General features: G+C 39.0%; 1 protein-coding gene across 3 annotated transcripts in view; it reads right to left on the bottom strand.

The window, feature by feature from the left end:
- rxraa (retinoid X receptor, alpha a) overlaps positions 1–24,278 on the bottom strand; it is a 197,634-nt gene that overhangs the window by 15,265 nt on the left and 158,091 nt on the right. For 2 of the 3 annotated variants that reach the window (XM_036214525.1, XM_024298832.2), the window contains exons 4-6: positions 11,157–11,307; positions 9,345–9,524; positions 2,527–2,711 (exon numbers count right to left, since the gene is read on the bottom strand). In XM_036214525.1, the coding sequence (XP_036070418.1) occupies positions 2,527–2,711; positions 9,345–9,524; positions 11,157–11,307 (516 nt within the window). The remainder of the gene's footprint in view (positions 1–2,526; positions 2,712–9,344; positions 9,525–11,156; positions 11,308–24,278) is intronic. The other variant, XM_036214526.1, reaches the window with a different exon arrangement.

The following is a 24,278-nucleotide window of genomic DNA, read 5'->3' as shown; positions in this document are numbered from 1 at the left end:
AGAGAAAGCTGTGGCTGTGTGGGACGCTTTCTGTAACCGTCTGCCTGTTGCATTATTCATCACTCTCAGTCTCCTCTGTGTCAAACACGGCACAGCTAATAGTGGGAGAGGAGAGGGGGGCTAACACCTTAGGAAAGGAGGTGAGAAACGACATCAGGGTTTCAGACCATAAGCAGTCAGTTAAAGAAAATCAAAACAGACGAATATCAGGACCTTCACCTTCTAGAGAGCAGGAAACTTTAAACTTGACACTTGACGACCCACTCTGATAAAAAAAAGGATTTTAACATGTTATTGTGGCATTTTTCTGATGATGAAGGACATATATATAGAAACTTAACCTAAATTTACATTTCTGAGTATTTTTTTTTATTCAAATGGATGTAAATTAGGAGCAGACAGAGAAAAATGTCTTAAAAAGAGATCATTTGTGACGTAGAAAACATAAGTGCTTATAGCAATGGGAAAGGGGGCGGCGTTGCTTTGCGACAACAGTCCCGCCCACAATTTAGAAACAAATTCCTTTTTTTTCTGTTTTTTTTCCAGGTACAGGAAAAAAAATCCTAATGAGAAACTATATCCAAGAAAATTATCATTTTTTTTATTTTGGCTAAAAACAGTCTAATTAAAATTAAAAGACCACTGGGAAACATTTTAAAATTCTTCAAAAGACGATCAGATGGGACTTCAAAAAGCCACACAGTGCAAACACCAGAGAAATTTAATTTAACATATAAAAAAACATGAGCACAAACTACCAACAGACATTTTTTTAGCTATATTCTGAATAAAACCTATTTGTTACCATGTCAATTAAAGTTATTAGTAGTCAAACTTTTATGAGTTTAAGGGAGAGATTTGGAACATTGGGATTCTAGCACCTTTTTAATAAAAAAAAAAAAGAAAAAAAAAAATAATTTCTATATAATCTCACCAGAGGCAGCAGACAAACAAAAGTGTCTAATTCACTGATGGCAGTTTGCAGTTGTTAGATTTATTCACACTAATTGAGACACAGCTCCGGAGAACTTGATTAAGAACAACGCTCAAAGCAAATCATGCTGTTTGATGTGCTTTTCTGTGGTTCGCACCTCTCTGCCAAGTAACAGAGGACGTGTTTAAGTGGAATAAACCAGAACTGAATGTAGAACTGGGATGATGTTGTCCAGTGTGGGAGTAAAAATGAAAGAAAGCATACACTCTTGAAAGACTACAAACACATCCGTCCTTGTACATTGGCATGCACGCACCAACATGCAAAGAGACGGCTTTATGCACTAAATATATATGTGATAAAGGATCAGGGCTATCAACAGCTACACCATGTTGGTTATTAGATACCCAGCTGGGATTGTATAAACTAGACTAAGGAGGAGAGCAAAGCTGCTGGCGTTGAGACAAGAGAGCTTCCTGTGAGGCATGGAGGGTTCCATACCGTCCTCAACAACCAAACACTGTACAAGACGGCACAAACAAGGCTAGAAAAAAATATGCTCTTACAGCAGAAAATGAGAACTAGAATGTGATTGGTCAAACACTTAAGAGGGTGTAGAGGAAGACTATGGATGCATGCCGAACACAGTGAAAAACCTGGGTCAAATAAAGGACACATCAACATAACTGTTCTATTTCAGCCTCAAACTATTCCTTAGAACATACCTGCTACCCCCACTGTGCTGTAACTGTATTGTTATTTTTCCTATGTCCATTCTTAATGCTTAATCTTTAGTCACAACTGCACTTACAACTAAATACAAGCTTGTTTATGGACAAAATAACATGGTGAGCGAGAATGTCGATGGACAAGTTTTTGTACGGGATTGCTGCTGGTGACAGGTCAATGAGAACACCTACGACACAGAAGCAAGTAAGAAAGAAGTGGACGCAGACTCCATATAGCGATCATGCTAAAACCAGTAGGTTCCTCCTGGCGTCGAGGCAAGCTCAAGCAGGCAGCAAGCATCAAGTTTGCCGTGCGGGGAAAGAAGAGTGGACCACGTAAATTTGTCGCACCAATCGCGTTCGGTATGAACGCAGCATTACGATGTGGCTGCTCCTCTTGACGACCCTCCACAAGCCAAGACAACCCAAAAAATTGAGTCAACCCTCCCGATATGTGACTTGGCTTTGATAAAACCAATATGTTCTGCAGTTAAGTTTTAATTATCAAAATTCCTGATCGGAAAAATCTCTACTTTAAAAAAAAAAATACTATTTTCCCCATACTTGCACTTGTTTAGTGAGGGACGTTTTTCCTCTCTTGAAATCATAAGGTCAGACAATCCCACAAGCTGATCCTGACACAAATGTTATTGAGTCGAGTAGGACAGCGCCAGCGGCTTTTGAGTCCAGAATGAACACATCTGTGTGATTACTCATGTTCGGTATTATATACTTACATGCTGTACACATACTGTTTTGTGCATTTGTGAAGTGCAACCCCCACCTCAAAACATTAATAATACTCCTTGAAATCCTAAATTAGTGTCCTAATTCTTTGGAGGAGAAAGGAAAAGCAAAGCTCACCGAGTTGGATGGCACACTTAGGTTGGTCTCGATGTAGGTCTCTGTTTTGGGTTCCACCGCTTCTTCGGCCTCCAGGATCTTCTCCACCGGCATGTCCTCGTTTGCACAGCTGGTGGACTCCACCTCGTTCTCGCTCTTTTCCTTCGCTCGCTGACGCTCCTCCTGAACAGCTGCGTGTAACAAAACTGGTTCTGGTCACTACTGCTGTTTAACAACGTCAACCAGAGCAGCTAGAGGTTAGTAACTAGTCGTGAAAGTCCCACTCCGAACATCGTTAGATCTATTTTCAAAGCGATCCCATTGGTCTCTTAAATTATGCAGTTATTAGCCAAAATAAAGGAAATTCTGTGTTTTTTTAGGACATAGTCTCTGCAGAATGGCAGGAGTTTACTACAAATTTGTCTTAGAGTTGTGAGCTTCCTAACATCCTTCTGTTTACATGCTCTCCTGGGAGCTTACAGCCAGTGGTGCAGCAAAAATGGCGAGTTTGGAGTCTCAAAATAAAGACGCACATGGACCTCTTTCTCTGCAAGTGGATGCATCAGAATAGAGCTGGGCTATGACCATATTAGCTTCTACGTCACTTCTACAAGCGTTATACAACAGCATTTTTTCAACTGCTCTTCACAACAATTTGAATTAAGAAATACCCAGAAACCACTTTTTAAGCTTAATTTTTATATATGTCCTCCATTATTAGAAAAATACTACAAGAACATGTTAAAAACACCATTTTCATTGAGCTGGTCTTTGAATAAATACATGTGGATCATTGGTGAGATGTGCATGTGATGTAGGAATAAAATAGTGAATTATCTGAGAAAGTTCAGCCCTTACCTCTTAGAGCTGCCGCTAAACAAATCAGCATAAAGTTTGGAAGCTTCTTCCTCTTTTCTCCTTAAAAAAATAGATTTTCTTCTCTTTTTTTGGTGACAAGTAATCCCTAGTTTTTACGCGCATTGCTCAGACACAAGAAAATGTTCTCACACTTCACGAAATAGGGCAAAAGTATCTTCAATTTAAAAAAAAAGGCTTGGCACAAATCAATAAGGCTTTGTAGTGTACAAAGGCAGATTTAAAAGACTGCTGTGTTAGTTTTGTCATCCGATTGGCTTGGAGAGCTGAGACAGGAAATGGTTTGTGTGCTGAGCAGACACAGAGACTCGCAGCCAAGGCGGGAGAAACCGCATGTCCACCCTCAAGTAAAAAGATGCATGTGTGTTTTGCCATTTCATTCACTCAAGATACCGTGGAAAAATGAGTCCATGCATGCTTTTTCTTTTTAATAAGTCAAAAGAAAAGGAAGAAATTTTCTTGTCTTATGAGGTTATTTTATTAGAAAGTCAAATGCGTCCCTCAGGTTTAAAGGTACACCCAGAAATCCTTCAAGCACACATGTCAGGCAGAGGGGTGTTGGTAAGTTTTCCCTACTCTGGTTTCTGTTTCACGTCTTGAGTCAGAGGGGCCATGGTTTTGTTGTGAGGGAAAGGGAAGCAGGGGTTGTTAGAGAAGAAGAAAGGGGCCCCACTTTGGAGGAACTGCTGTCTGGCAGTGGAGGTCAGCCCAAGGGTAGAATACTTGTGTCGGTCACAGAGAGGTGAGGAGGGCTGAAATCATGTTAGCTTTATTTTCCCCCCTCTTTCTCTCCCGTCCTGACTGAGGGAGCATAAATTCATTTAATCCCGTTTTTCTGCGGATTCGGTTAGCCTTTTGGGCTCTGTTGTTGTCTAACCGCAGCCCTCAGGGTGCTGGGAACGCTTAGGCGACAGCCAGTGAGGTAAGAGGCAGTAAATGATAATATCCTTGAAGGGAGTAAAGAGCCAAACAATGACATAAATAAAAGTGAGGAGGGAAGGAGGAGATGCAAGGCCATGAAAAGGTCAAGAAAAACCGGGTTCAGACAGTAAAGACTCTCAAACGTGATGATCAACCCTTCAGATTAAAATGGTGTTTTTACCATGTTCTTGAGGCATTTTTCCTATGATGGAGGACATGTATAAAGACAATTAATTTCTTTATTGAAATCGTTGTGAATCAGGAGCAGCAAGGTTTTAGGCTTTGAACCTTTAGCACCTGAGGTGTCTCAGTCAAACCTACAGTGCACTTTGACATACTATAACTCCTTACAGGATCTGGTGAATTAGCTGATCTGCAAAAAAAAAAAAAAAAAAACGGTTTTGCACCAGTAAGCAACACTTTAAAGTGGCTTTTCACCAATATGCAACAAATTTAAAGTGTTATATTCTGCTTTTCTCCACAACAGAATAAGCTGTTGATCGCGTAAAGCGTTGAAGCTAAGTGCGGTCAAACATAAACACTGGTCTGGAGCTAAAGCTCCAATTTAAAAGTCTTTACAAATTTGAAGACTTTTGTTAATATCCTTTTTGAAATGAATAAAGCGTTTAGCCTCTTTTGACACATTTTAAATTCATTCTGAACAGTAAACGTTTTATTTACACTAAAAAAGTTTAAAAGTTTGAAAAAACTTTGAAATCTTGTGGAATTACCATTAATGGCTAACAATTTCTACTGCCACCTTGTTAGCCACCAGATCTTCTTGGACCAACACACTCTCATCCCCAAGTTGTCACATATTGATGTTTAGTTAACCCCTATGCGTCACTTCTTTTACATTTTGGGTGTCCCCAACTTGTCATTTTTGACGTGCTGGCTGTTCGTAAAATCAAGGGTCAATAACCATCAGGACGCAGTACTGGATGTGGTACGGGACGCGGACTGGTCCTCAGGACACACCCGGTACCTGTACCCAAACCTGGTACCAGATGCGGTACCGGACATGAACCGGTACTGGGTTAGGGTACCAGTGCGCTACTGGACCAGTTTTAGTTCGCAGCCCTGAGGTTGGGGACCCGTGATTTAATGGGAGCAGCCAGCACGTCAAAAACTGATGAGTTGGGGACACCCAAAACGTCAAAAATTGACATAGAGGTGTCCTCAACCAAACGTTAATATGTGACGACTTGGGAATCAAAATGTGTTGCTTGAATAGATGTCGGGAAGCAGGGGCAGACTTACACCACGGCAACAGTCCCACCCACAATTTAGAGGAGAATTTCTAATTAACTCCTGCCTCTCTGCAGAAGCTATGTTCACAAAAATGACCTGGGCTTTTGGATTTTTGCAAAAATGATCAAATTCATAATTTAAAAATGCTGGGAACGCTTTTGCAATAGATCAAAAGAGGATCGAAGTGGGACTCCATGTGTGTGGCTGTCTTTACTTTCATTGGTTTACTGACGTCAAACATAATCTCCATTCAAAAAAATTCTCTTGATTTTTTTTTTCTGTGTGTGAAAAAGGGCTTGACAGCATAGCCGCCAGCGCTACTGTTTTAACACCTACATGAAGTGTTAAAATCCACACTCATGTGTCTGTTTTTCTCCTCGTGTTCTTAAGCACATAATCATTCTCAGCAGAGGCTCCACAGTGACTCACAAATAATGTTTACAAACTCGCCTTCTAATTGAAGACTCTTTTTTTTGTCTTTTTAGATTAGATAGGACAACAATTATGTTGAAGCAGCTGAGAAGATGTCACTCTGGCATGTAAACATCACCATAGCAACAGATGGTCAGGATCAAGGTCTCCTTCTGAAAAGAGATGCCCGTTTTTCAGAGGAACAGTGAAGCAAAAGGCAGAGCGGAGGGCTGGAAACTCAGCTGTCAGCAGTGAAAGAGGAAAACACAAAAGCACTTCTGAGCTCAGAATTTGGGTAAACGGGCTGATGAGTTTACCAGAGTGAGGGGATGCTCCCCACTACAGAGCATTCCCCCACTCTTATTTTTATTTCTAATATCTATAGGGATGCATAATAAATCTAACAGGGTTCTGTTTTTCTGTCTGCTATGTTAGGGCTGGAAAAGTGCAGCGCTATAAAACGTGTTGTTTCTTTCTTAGGGTGTTTTCGGAAATGAGAGGAGCAAAGAGCAAGAGACAGGCAGTGGAAATCTTGCTGAGTGTGCACATGCTGCGGCTGTGTGATTAAGCGCCACAGTTGTGGGTGAAGCTTGTGAGTAAAGCTCAAGTTTGTGATAAATGACGTTAAAGTCAGATGAATGCACACATTTAGATCAAATTGCACTACTTTTTAAAACCACATCTGTACTTTTTTCCTCTACATTTTCTTCAAACATATTTTAACTCATGATTAGAGCTGAGCAGGGAGTTTGTGGCCCACCCTGAGTATTTGTGACATCACAAAAATGACCTTTTTCAAACTATATATTTTTTTGTCTGCTCCTGATTAACAAGATTTTGAATTAAAAAATGATCAGAAATGAGATTTTCAGTGCAATCATTATATTTGCCCTCCACCATCAAGAAAATGTCACAAAAACGTTAAAATAACCCAAAACACAATTTTTTTTTTATCAGAGTGGGTCTTTAACGTCCCTCCTTTATGTAAACGTACAAGAATTCTATCCAACTATTTTATTTATAGGTGAAGCAAACAACTCTGTCTCGCAAATTTCCTCATCCAATTTATGACAGAGTGAAAAAAAAATGTGATTAAATTGTAGACATTTACTAGCTCACAGCCTACAAAACAAACAATCCTCGAGGAAAGTACGACTCTACCACATATGTTTTAGCGTTTTCTTGAAGCGGATGCAGTGACCTTTAACTAACATGACAGATCACTTGAAATTACACTCTATCTGTGCTTTTAGGGAACAGACTGCAATTTCTCAGTACTGTGAAAAAAAGACTTAAAGTAAAAAAGGTCAACTGAATTGTTATTCTATGTAGACTTCTACAATTACTGATTTTTATTTTTAAAATAAGCATTATGCTGAGTGTTAAAATGTTATCCTTCATGGAAAGGGGGCCTATTACAACGTTACAGAAGGTGTGAGTGGTCAGCCTCCAACTACATTTTGACATTCAGGTGATTCCAGTGTTGACATTCTTTTGACTACCGTAACTCTTCAATCATTTACGAAATTAATGTAATACCTGTTTACACAATCAATGTAATTCAGCTGATTATGTTGCAGAGAAAAGCAGATTTTTTACGTAAAGTGTTGAATAATGCTGGTACAAAAACCCACTTCTTGCTTCATCAATTGGCTGATTGCGTAAACAAAGAGCTAAATCCATGAAAATGGTGTTTTTAACATGTTCATATAGCATTTTTCTCATGATAGAGAATATATATAAAATAATTTAATATTTAAACTGTGTTTTGAAATATTTCTTTATTCAATTAATGATGAATCAGGAGCAGATAAAATCCTGCGGTTTGAAAAAGCTCAAATTTGTGATGCAGCAACTGTCTCCCCGTTCTGCTCCAATTCTAAATCCTCCACTTGAAGACAAACAGATCCATTAACCTCTTTTTTTCCCTCATCTGAGATGCTATTTAGCTGTACAGCTGCATAGCTCCTATAATGTTTGCCTTTTTTTAAATTTTTTTTGCAGCGCAATTGTTAGCATGGGGATGTGAAGGTCTGTAAGCTAGCAAGAGACGGCGTAAACAAATGAATAGTTGGATGTTGACGTAAGATAAACTTCTGTGCCAACAGTACCGCCCACAACCCAGAGGTGAATTTCTGATGAACTCCTGCCCTGCTGCAGAAAATATGTCTTAAAAAAAACACAGTTTTTCTAATTATGCTAAAAACTGCATAATCATAATTAAAAGACCCCTGGAAATTATTTTAAGACAGAAAAAAGTATAGTTGGAGCAGGACTTCAAAGAGTGTGTGTTATAAAGGTCAGTGGTTCCCAACCCCTGAGCCGCAGACCGGTACCGGTCCACTTGTTACCAGATCGCAGACAGAAAAAATATAAATAAATGCGCGAACTTAGACTACTTCAATTTTGGTTAATTTTCTGATCCTGAAGGAAGTTTTATTTTAGGAAACTGCCGGATTAAGTTCACAACACCCATCTTGTTCACATGACTTAAAGCGGCTGGCTATCTGGATGGCTACCTGGATTGCTAAGCTAGTAGCCCAAAAAAAACCAACAATAAAAATCTTCATCACTACGTTCAAACACTTTACAGAGAATGAAGATTCAATCAAATAAAGTTACTGATTTGTGGAAACCAGTAAAAGGAACATATGATAATTTCCCTACAGCAAGACTGAATTAGGTAGACATCCATTCAGAAATGTTAGGACAGAAAATGTTCCTTTGGGTTGAAAAAAATACCCAATGAATGAGGATTTATGTCAAGAAAAAATATGATAAAACTTTTTGCCCTGAAGGATAATCGGATTTTGGATTGAGTATTAAGATGGCATTTTGTGGGGGAAAAAATAATCAAATGTTTGATTTATTGAATTAATCTTATTTTTTTTAATCTTCATCATCAGGAAAAAAATATCTACTGACTTGTTTTGTCTTTCTTAAGCTAAATGTCTTGTAGTAGATTTTTTTTATTTCTAAAATAGCTTAAAAATGAAAACTTTATCTCTGTTTGGACCGGTCTGTGAAAATTCTGCATAATTTCAACCGGTTCATGGCCTGAAAAAGGTTGGGGACCACTGATTTAGGCGTCACCGGTGACATCCCTGGTGTTAAAGGGTTAAAAAAAAAAGTGTATAATAAGGTTTTTCATAAAAGTTGAAGGCGCTTCTTTAAATGTTGGTGTCTGATAATGACATTCATCAAACCTTAAAATTAACAGGTGACCTGCACTTGAGCCCACAAAGCAGAATGCTTATGTCAGTGTCAAGTATACTGATTTCTATAAACAGAACTGTGATTTAATTGTGGGTTTTCAGTGGATTAGCACAGATTTGATGAATGAATGAGTGGGATTTGATCCTCAGCGGTATGTGTTATACCTTCTCTCTTCATCCCCATGGCTAAGCACTTCTGGTACCGGCAGTACTGACAGCGGTTCCTCTGGCGTTTGTCTATGATGCAGTCCTTGTTGTCGCGGCAGGTGTAGGTCAGATCCTTACGCACAGTTCTTTTGAAGAAACCTTTACAGCCTTCGCAGCTGTACACACCATAGTGTTTACCTGGAAACCCCAGAAATAAAAAGAAATGATTTTTTCTTGGATATTTCCTCTTTTCCCACATGAGATGTCACATTGGGGACAGTTTCTGAGACCCTGTGACCATTAAAACACAAACAGAATCACAGAGTGCATTGTACCTTCATTAACAAGCATTCACACTGACATCACAGCAGCATTTATAGTTCTAAGTTATACAAACAGCATAAAGGAACCATAGTTTAGGAGAACAAAAGAGTAATTATGATCAGATGCCTATTAAAATGAACAGACTCTGTGTTTGGGGTTCATATTGCGATGGTGAAAGAGAAAGAGGCCCACTATAGCAGGACCCTGTTCACATGTACGTTCCTCCTGCCTCACAGTTCCTTTTTTTTTTGTTATTTTTAACGGATTTAGTCCATTTGCATTCCCCAGTGTTGCTCAAACTGTTTCTTTGTTCGCTTGCTGCCGGCCAGACCACCAGGGAAGATAAATAAAGCCTCCAAGAAAGGCTAAATGAAGCATGACTTGCTATTAAACAATGTTTTGATTTTTTTTCCCCCCTTGGGTGCATGCTGCAGCGATGACGCAGGATGACAGTAAAAATGTCCGCTGAATTACATGCCCAGGTTCACCCTTTAGCCTAAAACTTTTCATGGTTATCTCCAGGAAATTACTTTAAACAGTTTTTGGTTCTCAAAGCACAAATAAGAGTCTGCAGAGAAGACTCTTATATCTTAGCTATAATGATTGATTTAACATACTTTCCATGAGGTTGATAAGTGGTTACGCTACTTCTTGCCCAAATGACTTGTAAAAACAAAGAAAACGTGCCCAAGAATCCATTTAACATCAAATTAAAAGTTCATTAGGGAAAAAAAGTCCCTAAATTCGAGATAAATTTCTTTTAAACATCACATATGGGGCAAATTTCATTGCCTTCAAGGATATATATTCCAACTCCAATATTGACATTTGACCCATTTTGTGATGTGCTAAAACCACTGGAGAGAATTTCTTCATTTTGTGGTAAAAATAAGAGTATCCATCACTGACTCTCATTACTGCTTCTTAGTTGGATTTCAGAGACATGAGAAATGGGCTGTGAAGTTTCCCTACACACCACACTTCTGGAAAGATTTGAGGATTTGTTCTATCCAATCATGGGATCATTTCCTCCTAAATATTGGCTTCTATCGTTTGCCGTCTTTGTATACTTTCCTCTGGCTTGCCTTATTTTTGGCGTCCAACTCCTCAGATTAGTGAATAATTTCTCTAATTGTTATTGTTCCAGTGAGGGTCGCTCACCGCCAGAAGATGAAGGGTGAAGTTTTATGGCTGTGGTCAGTCTGGCTGATTTTAGGCACAGTTAATCTTGGAATATTTTCAGAGGTTCTTAGGTGGGAGTCCAGCTTTTGTCTAATTTGTAAATAACAAAGGGTTGAGTTCTTCCAGTTGTTATGAGTCACTAGTAGTTTGTCAATTCAATTTTTAAAATAATCAACATGTACTTTTTAGCTTGACTGGCGAACCATTTAGGGTGTGCCTGGGATAGGCTCCAGCATCCCCAAAAGGGATTTAGTGGGATTAGGAAATGGATGAATTTGTTTTGTTTTGACCTGCAGACAGCCGTCCTGCTCTCATGCCACTCACCTGAAGAGCGATCGCCGCAGATGGCGCAGATGTGCTTTGTGAGTGACAGGGCCATGCCTGAGGGTTTGGCTGGCACCTTCATCACGCCGTTGAGGCCCAGCGGCGGCTTGATGTCCTCGGAGCTGCTGACCGAGTTCATTGGAGAGTTCAGCTGGAACATCAACACACAAACACACACGTTGACGGGTCAAAGAGCCGCCCTCTGAACTTGAAAATGGAAACGTCCACTGATACGCATAAGTTGATATTGGAGCTGCAATGAAAGACCTGGTTATTGATGTGTATTTGGAAACAGTTATGATAATTTTGTAAATACAAAATGCAAAAAATGCTTTCTATTAGAGTATTCTCTTGTTTATTGCGGGGGGGGGGGTTCAACCCGCGAGGTAGGAATTAAGGTGTTTAATGTTCAAAAACTCCTCACGACACACTTATACTCTTTTTTCCCTCTTGCATAGACTCTTAAAGTTCAAACTAACAAAATAACAACAAAATACGTCAAGTATTCTAGAATGAAAATACAGATCTGATTGTGGTTGAAGACTAATGTAGATTTGGCCAGCTGAACGTTTTCTGCCTACAAGAGAATGGAGAGTGATCGACAAGCTCAGCAGCCAATCAGGATGCAGAAAACAGAGAACAGAAAGACCTGAAAACATTTAACGCCACATTTTCTTCATTTCTCATCTCTTAACAACCCTCACTATCTCTCAAATGTTCTTTACATAGCCTTACTGGAAAATTAAGCAGTGCAGCAAAATAAGGAGACATCATTTGGTTCAGCAGTGGTCATGTCTGCCTTTCCTGTCCCCTACATACTCTCTGCTAAAAGCAAAAAAAAAACTAATTATTAGAACTGTCTACATCTTTTTCAAGGAAAGATAAATGCTTGGCTGGATCTAAATTAACCTCAACATTAACTGTAACCCGCTGAACAAAAGCAAACGATCCATTAGCACTTGCTTTTCAAAAACACAGAGAGCAAAAAGAGCTAGTTTGATTGAGCAGGGTAAAATCAGAGGGTCTGCAGAGATGGAAAAATAAGGAGAACAAGCAGAGCAATAGAGGTTTTTTATTAAATTACTTCTTATAAGAAAAATCTGAAGAAACAGCACTGTTACAGCAGCAGACTACTTTGGGAGAACACAACACAATCTTTCAAAACAAACATGTTTGTTTTGTTAAAACTTGTGCAAAACCGTGTTTACTACTTTTTGCAGAGCACATTACAGGGGTGGAAATCACAGCAAACAATGTTGTCTTTTATTCTAACAGAAACAGCTCATAAACACATTGATCTTTAGCCAATAAAATCACTGAAAGATGCAGAAATGTCACAAAACTACACAATATGTTAAAGAATTCAAGTAATACAAGATACATTTAAAAAAACTAAAGAAAAATATATTTAATATTAATAAATTTAATTTAAAAATATATGTAAGCAACAGGGAATCTAAAAATTTTAACATTTTTCCAAGAAGTTTTTAGGAGATGATCAAAGTGTTAGAAGGCGAGAGCTGGTGACTTCATCAAAGGTAAGTGAAACTTTGGTTGTGGTTGTAGGCTTTTAGAGTGTGTACAATTTTGGGAAGATCACTCCCACAAAAAGTTTTCTTTCCCATATTGTGGAAAAATTTGCCAAATTTCAAATTTTGCCACAAGATAGTCACCAAACTGCAGGCAATATGGCCATCCCAGAATAATTTAGAACTTTCTTTGGACATCCCCGAAACATGGGTTTTGGTTTAGTATGTGGATTTTTAAATACTTTGTTTCAGCTTCAAGAGATATTTTGGCCTAATTCATCATTTGACGTTTTTCCCCCTGTAATGTCGACATTTTTTAATAATTTTAACCAATCCTAGAAGTAAGTTTTTGAGTATGTGGTGGGGAGAATATTTCATAGTAAGAAAAAGTCCTTGCAGTCCAACACTGCCGCAGGATGTAATAAGTTTGAAATGTAAAACGTAGGCATGTAAGAAAATATCGATTGAGTGAAATATCGCGATACTTCACTTGGCGAAACTGGTATCGATTCAAAATACTGCCAAGGCGATATTTAACTAATTATTATTAAGCAAACATGTAGATCAGTGATGCTTTTGTTTTCCACTTAATAGAACATAATAGTTCTTTATAGAACATTGCTGGTGAATGCACGTTTAGTCTTTGTGGGGTTATTGTGTTTTGAAAATCAGAGAACATTGAGTATTGGAAAAATACATTACCAAAATAAAAGCACCATAAATGTGCTTGGGTAAAAGTAGCATATATATGAGATAAAGTTGCAGTGCGTAATGTTCTGATCTTAAATAACAAGTATTTCACAATTTTACTTGTGTGAAAAATGCATTAATATTCGGATAATTCTTAACTCATAATTAAAAAAAAAGGGAAATATTTTCTGATACTGTCATATATCGAGATAAGTATCGAGATTCGTATCGTGACATGTACATCGCGATATGTATTATATAGTCAGTCTCTTGCCAGTACAGCCCCTTAGTAAAAGGGCTTTCAGAAAGCCTAATTTTATAAATAATTAATTTTGATAATCTAAATTCTAGTTAAAGATTAAGTACTAAAAAGCTTTAATCTCAAATTTTTCCTAAAAGCAACACTTTTTATTAGAACTGTAAGTACCAAAGCTGTCTCAGAATGACTGAGGACAATATTTTGCATCATAAACTGAAACAAACATAAACGGAGGATATCATTTTCTGCTCTCCAGCAACTGTACTACCTTGTTTAAAAACTTTTTAACATCCCTTATTTAAAAAAAATACAAATGTTGGCAGAGCTGGTGAAGTTTAGCTTGGAGCTGCAAAATATTTCCAACCACTTTTGAGAGAAATGTTCACATCCACACGGCTTTACCATCACATCAAATAAAAAAAACATTCAAGATGTCTTCTGCATGGCTTCATACACGCTTCCACGGAATCTAGCGTGACATATAGGCAGTCACGGAACCTTGGGAACAGGACTTGAATTTCCGAACGAAAGCGCATGTGGATTTAAATTGCCGACCACAACTGTCTGCGACTGAATGATGCATCCGCTGGTGGGGTAAATGAGTCAAAAAGGCTGAATGTCTCCACCGCAGGATAACATTTAGGTCAAACTGCAGCCTTTGCCCCCAGCTCCTCTTCACTGTGTTTACACAAATACAATGAAAAGGCACAACACAAACAATGGCAAAAACTTTCAAGAAATAAGAGGAGAGACTTAATTTGTGGTGACAAGAGATGTTTTTTGCAGATCTTTGAAAGTTCTGGAGATGTACATCTTTAGGTAAAAACATGCTAAACGTTGTCCTGTGTCCCCATGTGACTATTTTTAGAAAGGGTCAGTGGGACACAAAAGGACCATTGTAACAGCATCATCACTGCATGTGCACAAAAACACACCATGAGGTCTTACCCCTCTAAAACACCCCGGCTCTAGTCTTTCCCCCTGAAGTACAGCACTGGCAGAGCTGTCTCTTTTGCCGGGATTGTCTCTATCAAACCCCTCTGTCTGCCTGACAGAAAGGATTCTGCCTTTCACAGTCTATTTTCAGTAAACCAGCAACTCAATCTCAGCAGCATCCCCCCCCCCCTGCGGTGGGGTGGGCAGGCTGGGGGGGGGGTTTCTCTTTTTTTTTTTGTTGCCCACGGGGATGGAGGTAAGGTAGTGTTGATGGAGGGGGGATTAAAGCAGCTCAAGACAGTTTCTGGAAATAGAAATCACACTCCCTCTCTCTTACAATGCACACGTGACCCCCCTCCCAAGAAGGTATGCCAGCTGGGCGTCCAGACCAGGTGAAAATAAATAAATAAAAAAAGGCTTTAGTGATTGAAAAAAGAGAAAGAGTAAGCCACGATAGGATATTTCCTGAGCAGAGATCAAGCTGAACACATGCGTTGCAGGTGTTGAAGTCACACTCATCATTTTTTTTATTATCTTTTCTTAAGTTCCTAGTGGTCTGTTAATAAGGATTGTGTCGTCTTTGTGTCGTTTTCTAGGACATAGTTTCTGCAGTGCAACAGGAATTCATTAGAAATTCACCTCAGTTGTGTGCAGTGAGCCTGCTTTCATTTCCCATCAACACTGTGTTTATACTCTCTCTTGCTAGCTTATAGTCCATCACAACCTCAAGCTAACATTAGCGGTGCAACAAAAATATTGAGCAATATTGGACCAATCCAGCCGTACAGTTTAGATCCAAAAAACACAGAAGTGAATGAATTTAGATGAGAGCAGGGAGCTTGTGGCACGCCCATTGTATTTGTGACATCACAAAAGAGACTTTTTTCAAATGGCTTTTTTTTTCGTCTGCACCTGATTCACAGTGATATTAATATATAAATAACAATATAGAAATAATCATCAATTTGCTACATATTTGTCCTCCATCATGGGAAAATTGCTTCAAGAACATGTTAAAAACACACCTATTTTTTTTTATTATTAAAGTAGGCCTTGTAAGCTACATGTACACCAGGCGTGTGATGCACTAAACGCACTTTCTTGAGCAAATATTTAGCCCATAGTGTCCACACTGGTGCAAAATGTTGCATCAAGATTCTCTCAAATCTTGCTCCAGGCTTTTTCTACCATATTCCGATATATGAAGAAATCTGGTATCATATTATTCCATGTAGACACAAATCACTATTATTAATTTGTCCTGCATGATCAATATTTAAACAGTTGGTACTTTTGTGCACTAAAAGGCCCACCATCCATATGTCACTACCAAATCTGGGTCCTTGATAGTCATAATTTGACCTGGTTTAACATTCAATTTGCATTCAATAGCTGTTCGTTTTGCATGTAGCGCCAAAAAATGGTCATAGAAACTTGCGTGAACACTTGAGTTTTAAACTCAGAAGTCTAAAATGCAGATTTACTTGCATATATTAATTTTTCATTGGAAGTGGCAGCTTGAACCTGCATTGCCAAAGACATTATGAATGTAGCTCTACACAACAAGATGTGAAGAACTATTGATTGCTACTTCCAGGTCCGTCTGCTTGTGGGTGTCAAGTTCTGCACAAAACTGCTACATGTGATTATACATTCATGGCTCAAGCTTTCGACTAAAGGTGACAAATTAAAATTTCCTTAAATAGTTTTTTGCACCATTAAGGTTGAAGTTTCAGATTTAGTGAGGGGCTCAAATTGAAATAGCTCGTTACAGTTTTAAGCTCGCTGTCCAGTGTCACAAAAACATGCAGTAAATTACAAATTTGTTATGGCGAGACGTGCTAGTCGGTGCAGGGTGACCCGGGTGTTGTGGTTTCAGACACATTATCTAGCACAATGAAGCATGTTTTTGCAGACAGTTGTGGCTTATGCGTCTCACTCAGCGTCTTACTGCCTTTGACAAAAAGAGCTGTCTTGGAAGTGGAACAGGTCTTCTCAACTATTAGTATGCTGTGACAGCATGCGTGGTGGTGAAACATAAAGACAGGAGTCGTCCCTCGAGTGAACCAAGGACAAAAAGGAAAGAAGAGCAGAGACTGACGAGGCCCCAGCCTCAGATGGGTTTAGTTCAATTCAGAGCACAGAGGTTTTTTTTTTTAAAAGACACTTCAAAAGGAGACATCAAATCAGTGCGCAACACTCCTGAGCGCCTCGTGTGTAACTTTGCTCACTTTCCTCTTTAAGGGCACCTTGTTTAACAGCAAGGGCGTTATCTTTGCAGTATTCTTTTAGCAGAACTCCTCCGTGAGTTTTTTCCATTAAACGGCAGCACAGCATGACCAGGAACTGAATGTTCCACAATGCACTGTCACACTGATCCCAACCCCCCTCCTCATCTGAAAGCTGCTCCGCTTAAGAATTATTTTTTTTTTTTTACTTTAATTTACTTTTGCTTCAAGTCATGAGGCTCAAAACCTTGATAAGCAGAGAAAATGAAAAAGATGCAAACAAGAGAGGAAGATGACTGGCTACCTGATGATGACAGATCAGGTCATGATGGAAACTAATGATAACCTTTGGCCCTCTTTCACCTCTGACACGCTGCGCCGCTCACTTCCTTCTAAAAGCAAATTTATCTCAGCACTTCTGCAGAACACAAGACGAATGAGTGAGAACTTTCTTCTCATGGCTTCGGTGTGTTTGTGTGTGCGAGTCTTATCTGGACACGCATCAACAGAGATAGTGGATCGGGTTTCCTGCAGGGAGGCCTGTTAATGGAGCCTGCTCTTCTGTGGCCTTTAGGGTATTTTCACAGTGAGTCGACCCCTGGGATGAATTTCAATATCAGTTTAAAAGACACCTGTTTAAAAACACACACACAGCTCCCAAACAAACTATTAAAGGAGGCATGCCATGCACAGAGCGGTTCACCGCGCAGTTATTTGTGGATGAGTGTCAAATCTCTAAATAGGTCTTTTATTAAGCAGTAAATTATGCAAGCGGAAGCTACTGCAGCATCTGCTGTTTGACTCGCTTTGTGAAAATATATTTTTGCTTTTATTTAAAAATATTTTTAATCTTATTAATATTGAATGCAGTCAAATTTTTATTTACTTTACAAAACTTAACATTTTGGTACATGTAAAAGACCTACACTGAAAATAGCTTTAACATGTTCTTGTTGCATTTTTCTGATGATTGAGGACATACACAGTGTATACAGTATACTCAAAATTGCATTTCTGAGTATTTCTTTGTTGAAGTTGTTGTGAATAAGGAGAGGATACAAAATGCAAAAATTGTGACAGAAAAGCTATTACTTATTAAAATGTAAAGTTATAAATTATAGTCCCCTTAGTTGTCACACATCTAGGAGTGAGTGTGAAATCTGTTCTCTGCATTTGACCCATCCTCTGAGGGAGCGGTGAGCTGCAGACACAGCCGCGCTCGGGAACCATTGTTAGTGTGTATGGTGGTTGTGGTGGGGTCCTAAAATGAGAAAAAAAAGTCAACGTTTTGAAATAAAAACTCCAAAATGTTCTGTTTTTGTAAATATTTTAATTTCGAAATAAAATTAGCAAGCTTTTGTCCAAGTTCCATGTCATTTCTTTTTCTTATAAGGCGGATTACCAAAACACACCACACATTTGCTCCAGATCTTTCCATTCTGTCAAATTTTGAAACCCTCTGTTGCCCACAAATCAAAAAGTTTGCCCACCTGTGGTATGACACAGCTGGGATTTGAACTCACAACCTTCCAGTCTCAGAGCGGACACACAGAGCCCCTGAGCTAGTACTCATTACTTATTATATATAGCTCCAAACTGTACGGTTGGATAGCTCCAATATTCCTCACCATTTTTGTTGCCCCGGTAATGTTAGGTTGGGTTTTTGAGGGGCTGTAAGCTAGTGGGAGAGTGTGTAAACAGGTGGATGATGGGAAGGGGTGGCAGGCTTACACCACACTAACAGTCCTGCCTACAACTTAGAGGCACATTTCCAACGAACTTCTGCCACCCTGCAGAAAGTACGTCTTAGGAAACAGCAGCTTTTTATAAAGTAAAATAGATCAAAAGATGATCGGAGTTACACAAAGGAGAACTGTAAGTTAGGCTTCTCTTTTAAGGCAATTTAAAATCAAAGACAAATATTTTCTAATTTCAAATTTTGGTTTACTTGTTTACTTATAGAATTTCCATAATAATTAAACTCAGAAATCTATTTTTTTAACTACAACAGCATATTTTCTGTTTTAATAGCATTGTAGTCTAAAAATAGATTACAACAACAAATAAAAAGAAGCTCAACTCCCCTTCCGAACGGATTTACAACTTGGCCCCACTTCATGTGTTTTACTGGCTTATAAAATGAACATGTAATTATTTATCATCTATTTACAAAGCCTTCAGAGGTATTATAAAAATCCTCCTTAAGTACACCTCACTGTTAGATAGTTTTGTGATTATTGTCACTCCGCTCTCGTAAAACAGCCTCTCCGGTCTCTCACTGTGGACAGAGTTTGGCAGAAGCAGACATTATTTCAGACAGCTCCGAGGTTTACAACTCTCACCTCATGCTGTGCCACAACAGATAAAATGAATCTAGCGCTCTGTGTGTGTATGTGCATGCGTGTGTGTAGAGAGAATGTGTTTTGACACAAACTTCTGTTGCTCAGAAAAAAAAAAAAGGATAAAGAATGTTAAGTGTATCAATGGCATGACAGCAGTGAGCCTTGCAGTGGTGAGGTGGGAATACACAGAGAGACTTTCAGCTGTTGTCTCACCTCAGCCCGGCTGTTTCTGGGCAGGTGTTTGTTTTAGGAGAATTTAGCATTTAGGGAATGAACATAATGCTCACCTCCATGGTATGCGCACATACCCGCGTATGTTTGCCCTTGCGAACAAACAGGCAGCATACACTCATGCACAAGTGTGACTAGTCCAGTTTGGCTGTGTGTTCCTGTGAATGAGCACTTGGTGTGATTTTACTGAAAACAGCTCTGCTCCTGTGGACACTTGACTGCAAAATACTGGCTGAGCAACTTTTTTACAAGTCTGGATCGTAACCATTCGCTCTCGTTTTTATGACTATATGCAAAGAAGAAGTATTTTATGAGAGTTGATTCGCTGTGTGTTCATAAAAGTTTTTTTTGAAGCATTTGTTTTTCATGCGAAGAACCTCCCTAAGTTACAGGGTTCAGCAAGTTTGAATAAAGTGGTAGACAAACCAGAGAAACGTTGATCTTTAGGCCCCCACTGCCTTAATCCATATACATACAGTGTTCCTTGTTTATCGTTGGGGATACGCTTCATAAATAACTCACGATAGGTGAAATCTGTGAAGTTACAGATGTTTTAAGCATGTAAAACCCCTCACTGCACACTATATCCACTTTTATCAGACAGACATGAACATTTTTACAACTTTCTGTCTTGCTTAAAATCTCAAAGTTCAAACCTCCATAGAAAAATACGTCTAGGACAGGAATAGACAACTCCAGACCTCGAGGGCCACTGTGTCTGCATGACTTCCAGGTATCCAAGATCTACTCATGACTGATTACCTGATTCAGGTGTGTCCAGCCAATTAAAACATGTTAGAAAATATGCAGGATTGCGGCCCTTGAGGCCTGGAGTTGCCCATCCCTGGTTTATAGAATTGATTATGGAATGAAAGCGAAGACCTGATTGCAGCTGATGAATTTCTCTATCTGCACAGGAGACACGGCATGGAGGAGATTGATTGACAAGTTCTCCAGCCAATCAGAACACCTAGCTAAAAAAAAAGCAAAAAAAGCAAGCAAAAATTGCACTGAAAAAAATCCATGAAACAGCGAGACTGCTAAAAGTGATATAGTGAGGAAACACTATAGCTATGTCCGAATTTCCCCCTACTCACTATATAGTGCATTTGCCATTTTGTAGTGATGTCCGAATCTACAATTCCAAAATCGAGTGCACTAGAAATTCCCAAGAAGTCTTTGCGAAAAACTAGCGTGCATCAATGCTCACTACATTAGCGAATATAGACCAGAATGAAATGCAGTCGAACAATTTTGGCGGAAAAAAAAGTGCTTAAATGTAATATTTTATCCACATTTTCGTCATCAGAACACAGTGGAGTCATTTATAGGCATTGTGAGATGTTTGTATTGTCGATTTTCACTCTGTGAAATCTGTGACGTCATATCTGGAATTTAGAAAAACAAAAGTAAAGAAGTTAACATGGTGTCCAAATTGCTTTTAAAATCCAGGGCACTATAGTCCCGCACTATATAGGTTTTTAGTATTTAGGGATTTGGGTGGTAATTTGGACATAGCATACATCGCTATATGTGTTACTTTCGATTATTTTATTTTTTTTACCATTTCTGATTTTGTGTGTTGACATTTTTAAGTTTGGCACGCTGGAGCTATTTTTATTTGTAAAGACTAAAACTTTTTTCTATCATGCAGTTGCAACACCACCACTTTGAGAAGCTTTGGTGCAAAAAAAAAAAAGAAGATCTAAAGACCTACCCTTACATCTATGTACATTGGGTTGTAACGTGACTCTACTACATACCATTATCAATTAAGCCTTTACTTTGAGCCAATAGCTAAATAACCCGCCTTCTTTTCAACCAATCACAATCACATTCTTGCTTTCACATTCATGAATGGATGGATGGACGTCTCTCTTTGCATATCTTACAGTTAGGTGTCGCTGCCCCACCCTGTTCTCCACCTTGAGTGATGGTCTGGACTTTAACCGCCATCAGCATCTAGGATCTGCGGTTCACACATCTACAGTCTTACTGGCAAATATTATGCAAATGCCTTATATCTCTTCTTATTGAATTGTTCTTTATGCTCACATTTGGGGATCAGGGTTTGGTTTAGGATTCAGATTAACTCAAATAAAAAGTTGAAAATCCAAACAAACTAACTCTGGTGCGAATCAAACCTGCCAGTGACAAGACGTACTGTGTGAAAGTAAGCTAATAGAAGCTATCATTGGTTAGCCATCAGTCGTCATAAGGAATAGCCCCTCATTTACTCCCACTTCATAGACAGATGTACTGTCTTTACAAACAACCTACAATCCATCCAAAGCTACGAAACAAAAGAATCCCAGTGAGACATTTATTAAGTGTCATCAAAAGTCAGTGACATGCCAAGGCGTGCACGTCTTTCCACAGAAGGCATCGGATTGCAGTCTTACAGTAAGATCACACCAACAGATGGAATTAAAGCCCTAAAGGGATTATTTCAAGCTTTAAAATAAAAGTGTGCCACAGAAGCATTTAAACCACAATGTCTACAGCCTGGATTAACAGACTGCTTCATGAAACTTAAACCGAACTTCTCTGCTGCTATCACTAATAGCTGCCATTTACTAAATTGCTCATCTTTGCGTAGGAATTCACCAACAGGTCTTGGCATTGTTCCTACTACATACTGCAGTGTCAGCTTGCAAAGGATGGCATGTGGTATGTTTAGACAAATAGCGACAAGTCAAAGAAAAGCAAATGAAGGAAATAAGAAATCTGCCTGTGCTGCCATTATAGATTACTCTACAACAAGTATACCTCATTTGTATATCTGCTTTCACGGCTTTCAGACTTTTCAAAACCTCCTTCTGAATATGTTTCAAGGACAAAAAAAAAAAAAATCTTTGATTCAGTTTTTAATTGGAACACAGAGACAGCAGCGACATTAGAGAGCTTTAACGGTTCCACTGGGAATCTGTGTGCAGTTCCTTTGTGTGGCCATGTAGCACTCGCGTCATGCAGAGTGACTTTGACGAGGTCCATCAAAGCCTGCAGTTATAGAATGGGCTTTTATTCCTCCTGCTAAGGGAACGGGTTCAAGTCAGTCTGCCTCATTTTCCTCTGGAGTATTTTGTGTTTTGGTCTCATAGCGACTCTTGCCTGAACACGGCGTACTCAGGACTGGAACATGACATCACCGACGCCGCTCATTTATAACTTATTAAGTGCATGTTCCACTTCTTGTAAAACATTTTCACCTTTTTCTTCAATTGACTCCAGCTTTATATGTATTTTTAAATCACAGCAAAAGACACAGAAGTCCTGGTTGCTGGGAAGTCTCGGGTGTGTGAAGCCACATGGGTATAAGCAAAGCCACAAAATGCTACGTTGGACTCTGCTGCGTTTTCATGATAAAGAATCCCTTTTTCTGGAAAAGACAACAGCCAGACAAGTCTCACTATTGTCACTGCAAGCAAGTGAGAAATGATTTCCAACTGTTGCATATAATTCTCTCCAGCTGCTTGAAGAGTTGTTGTGTCTGCGACTGAGAGATGGTCCCCAAAGTTTAACCCCAGAGACAAAAGAACTGACATCTTTGATCAGGGTTGTGGCCTGGCAAAGCTCCTCGTCCACATACCGAAAAACTGGGTTCTGCAAGCTCACCTTCATATACCACAAACAAGAGAAGACATGTCTTATAAGAGCAAAGCCTCTAAACAAAAGACAAGGTGGGTGTTTTTGAGGCACATCTAAGCCTTTTGTCAAAATATGTTTAATGCGGTTTCAGACGATGTGTCACCTCCAGACGAAGATTCCTTACTGATGTTGTACACCAAACCAATCATCCGGAAAAGATGTGAGATTCAACATAGTTTGTCACCGATGGTAAAAAGGAATAAAAGAAAAGGCATGTCAGTGTGTCTGGAAGCTCGGTTTAGAGAAAAACTGCTGCTCAGAGATGTAGGAATTGGCTGAGGATAAAGGACCGTCACTCTCCTAACATGTGGTTTGGTTTTTTAGGGATACGGGATTCCTGTAAGAGCTGAACTTTTGATAATCCTGTTCCTGGCTTTCGTTGGTATGTCTGCTACAACTTTCATGTGAAAGGCGATTAAGTTTAGCTGTTTTTCATTATTACATTTTTCTGATACAGAAAAAAAACAGACTTTCTAGAACCTCAAGAGTGTGATGTGCTTTTCCCAGTAAACAAGGTCTTCTGGAGGACAATAGCAAAAAGAGAAAATGAATAAATCCAGTATACGAGTATATTTTATGGATGACACACTGCCATATGTGCCTGTTAAAATGTCAAAATAAAGACTCCCTGTGATGTGTCTGTGGTTCCTATAAGCAGGGTCTTGTATTTAGTGCTGGCCGGTTAAATACAGAGGTGCCTACGTTGTGACCTGGTTCCAGTTAAGTGCTCTAGAAAAAAGCAAGTCAGCTAAGTGTGAAAAGTAAGTGACCTGGATCAGTTGAATCAATTCACATCTTAGAAGACGTTCCACGCCTCACAAACCACAGGGCAGTGCCACCATCTGTAACCTCTGCACCCTGATGGCACACCAAACTGTCGTTCCTCTCTCTGGACAAAAAAACAAACAAAAAAAACGCCTCTATTCTCAGTTTCTGAAGCATTAACGGCTGGTCACTCATGTGAACACCTATAAGACAGTAAGAAAAAATGTCTTCACATCTATCTTGATGCTTAGGAGAAAAACTGTTCAATCTCTTTTCTGTAGTATATTTCATAGCTATCTTGTTACAAATCTCAGGTCATTGATCCTTTTTAGAAGGTGTATTCTGCTAATGTCCAAAAAATAAAATATATTCACAAACCATTATGTCACCTTAAGTGTATGAATTGTGCAAAACCCTTAACATAAAGTAGTTCCTGAAGTTTATTGGGTTTATATATATAGGGGGTAACTTTAGTATAAGAATAGAAAGTATAC

The sequence above is a fragment of the Oryzias melastigma genome, linkage group LG12 (assembly GCF_002922805.2).
Source record: "Oryzias melastigma strain HK-1 linkage group LG12, ASM292280v2, whole genome shotgun sequence".
NCBI lineage: Eukaryota > Metazoa > Chordata > Actinopteri > Beloniformes > Adrianichthyidae > Oryzias > Oryzias melastigma.
Note: the sequence above shows the minus strand (reverse complement) of the source record. Positions and strands in the feature narration are given on the sequence as shown.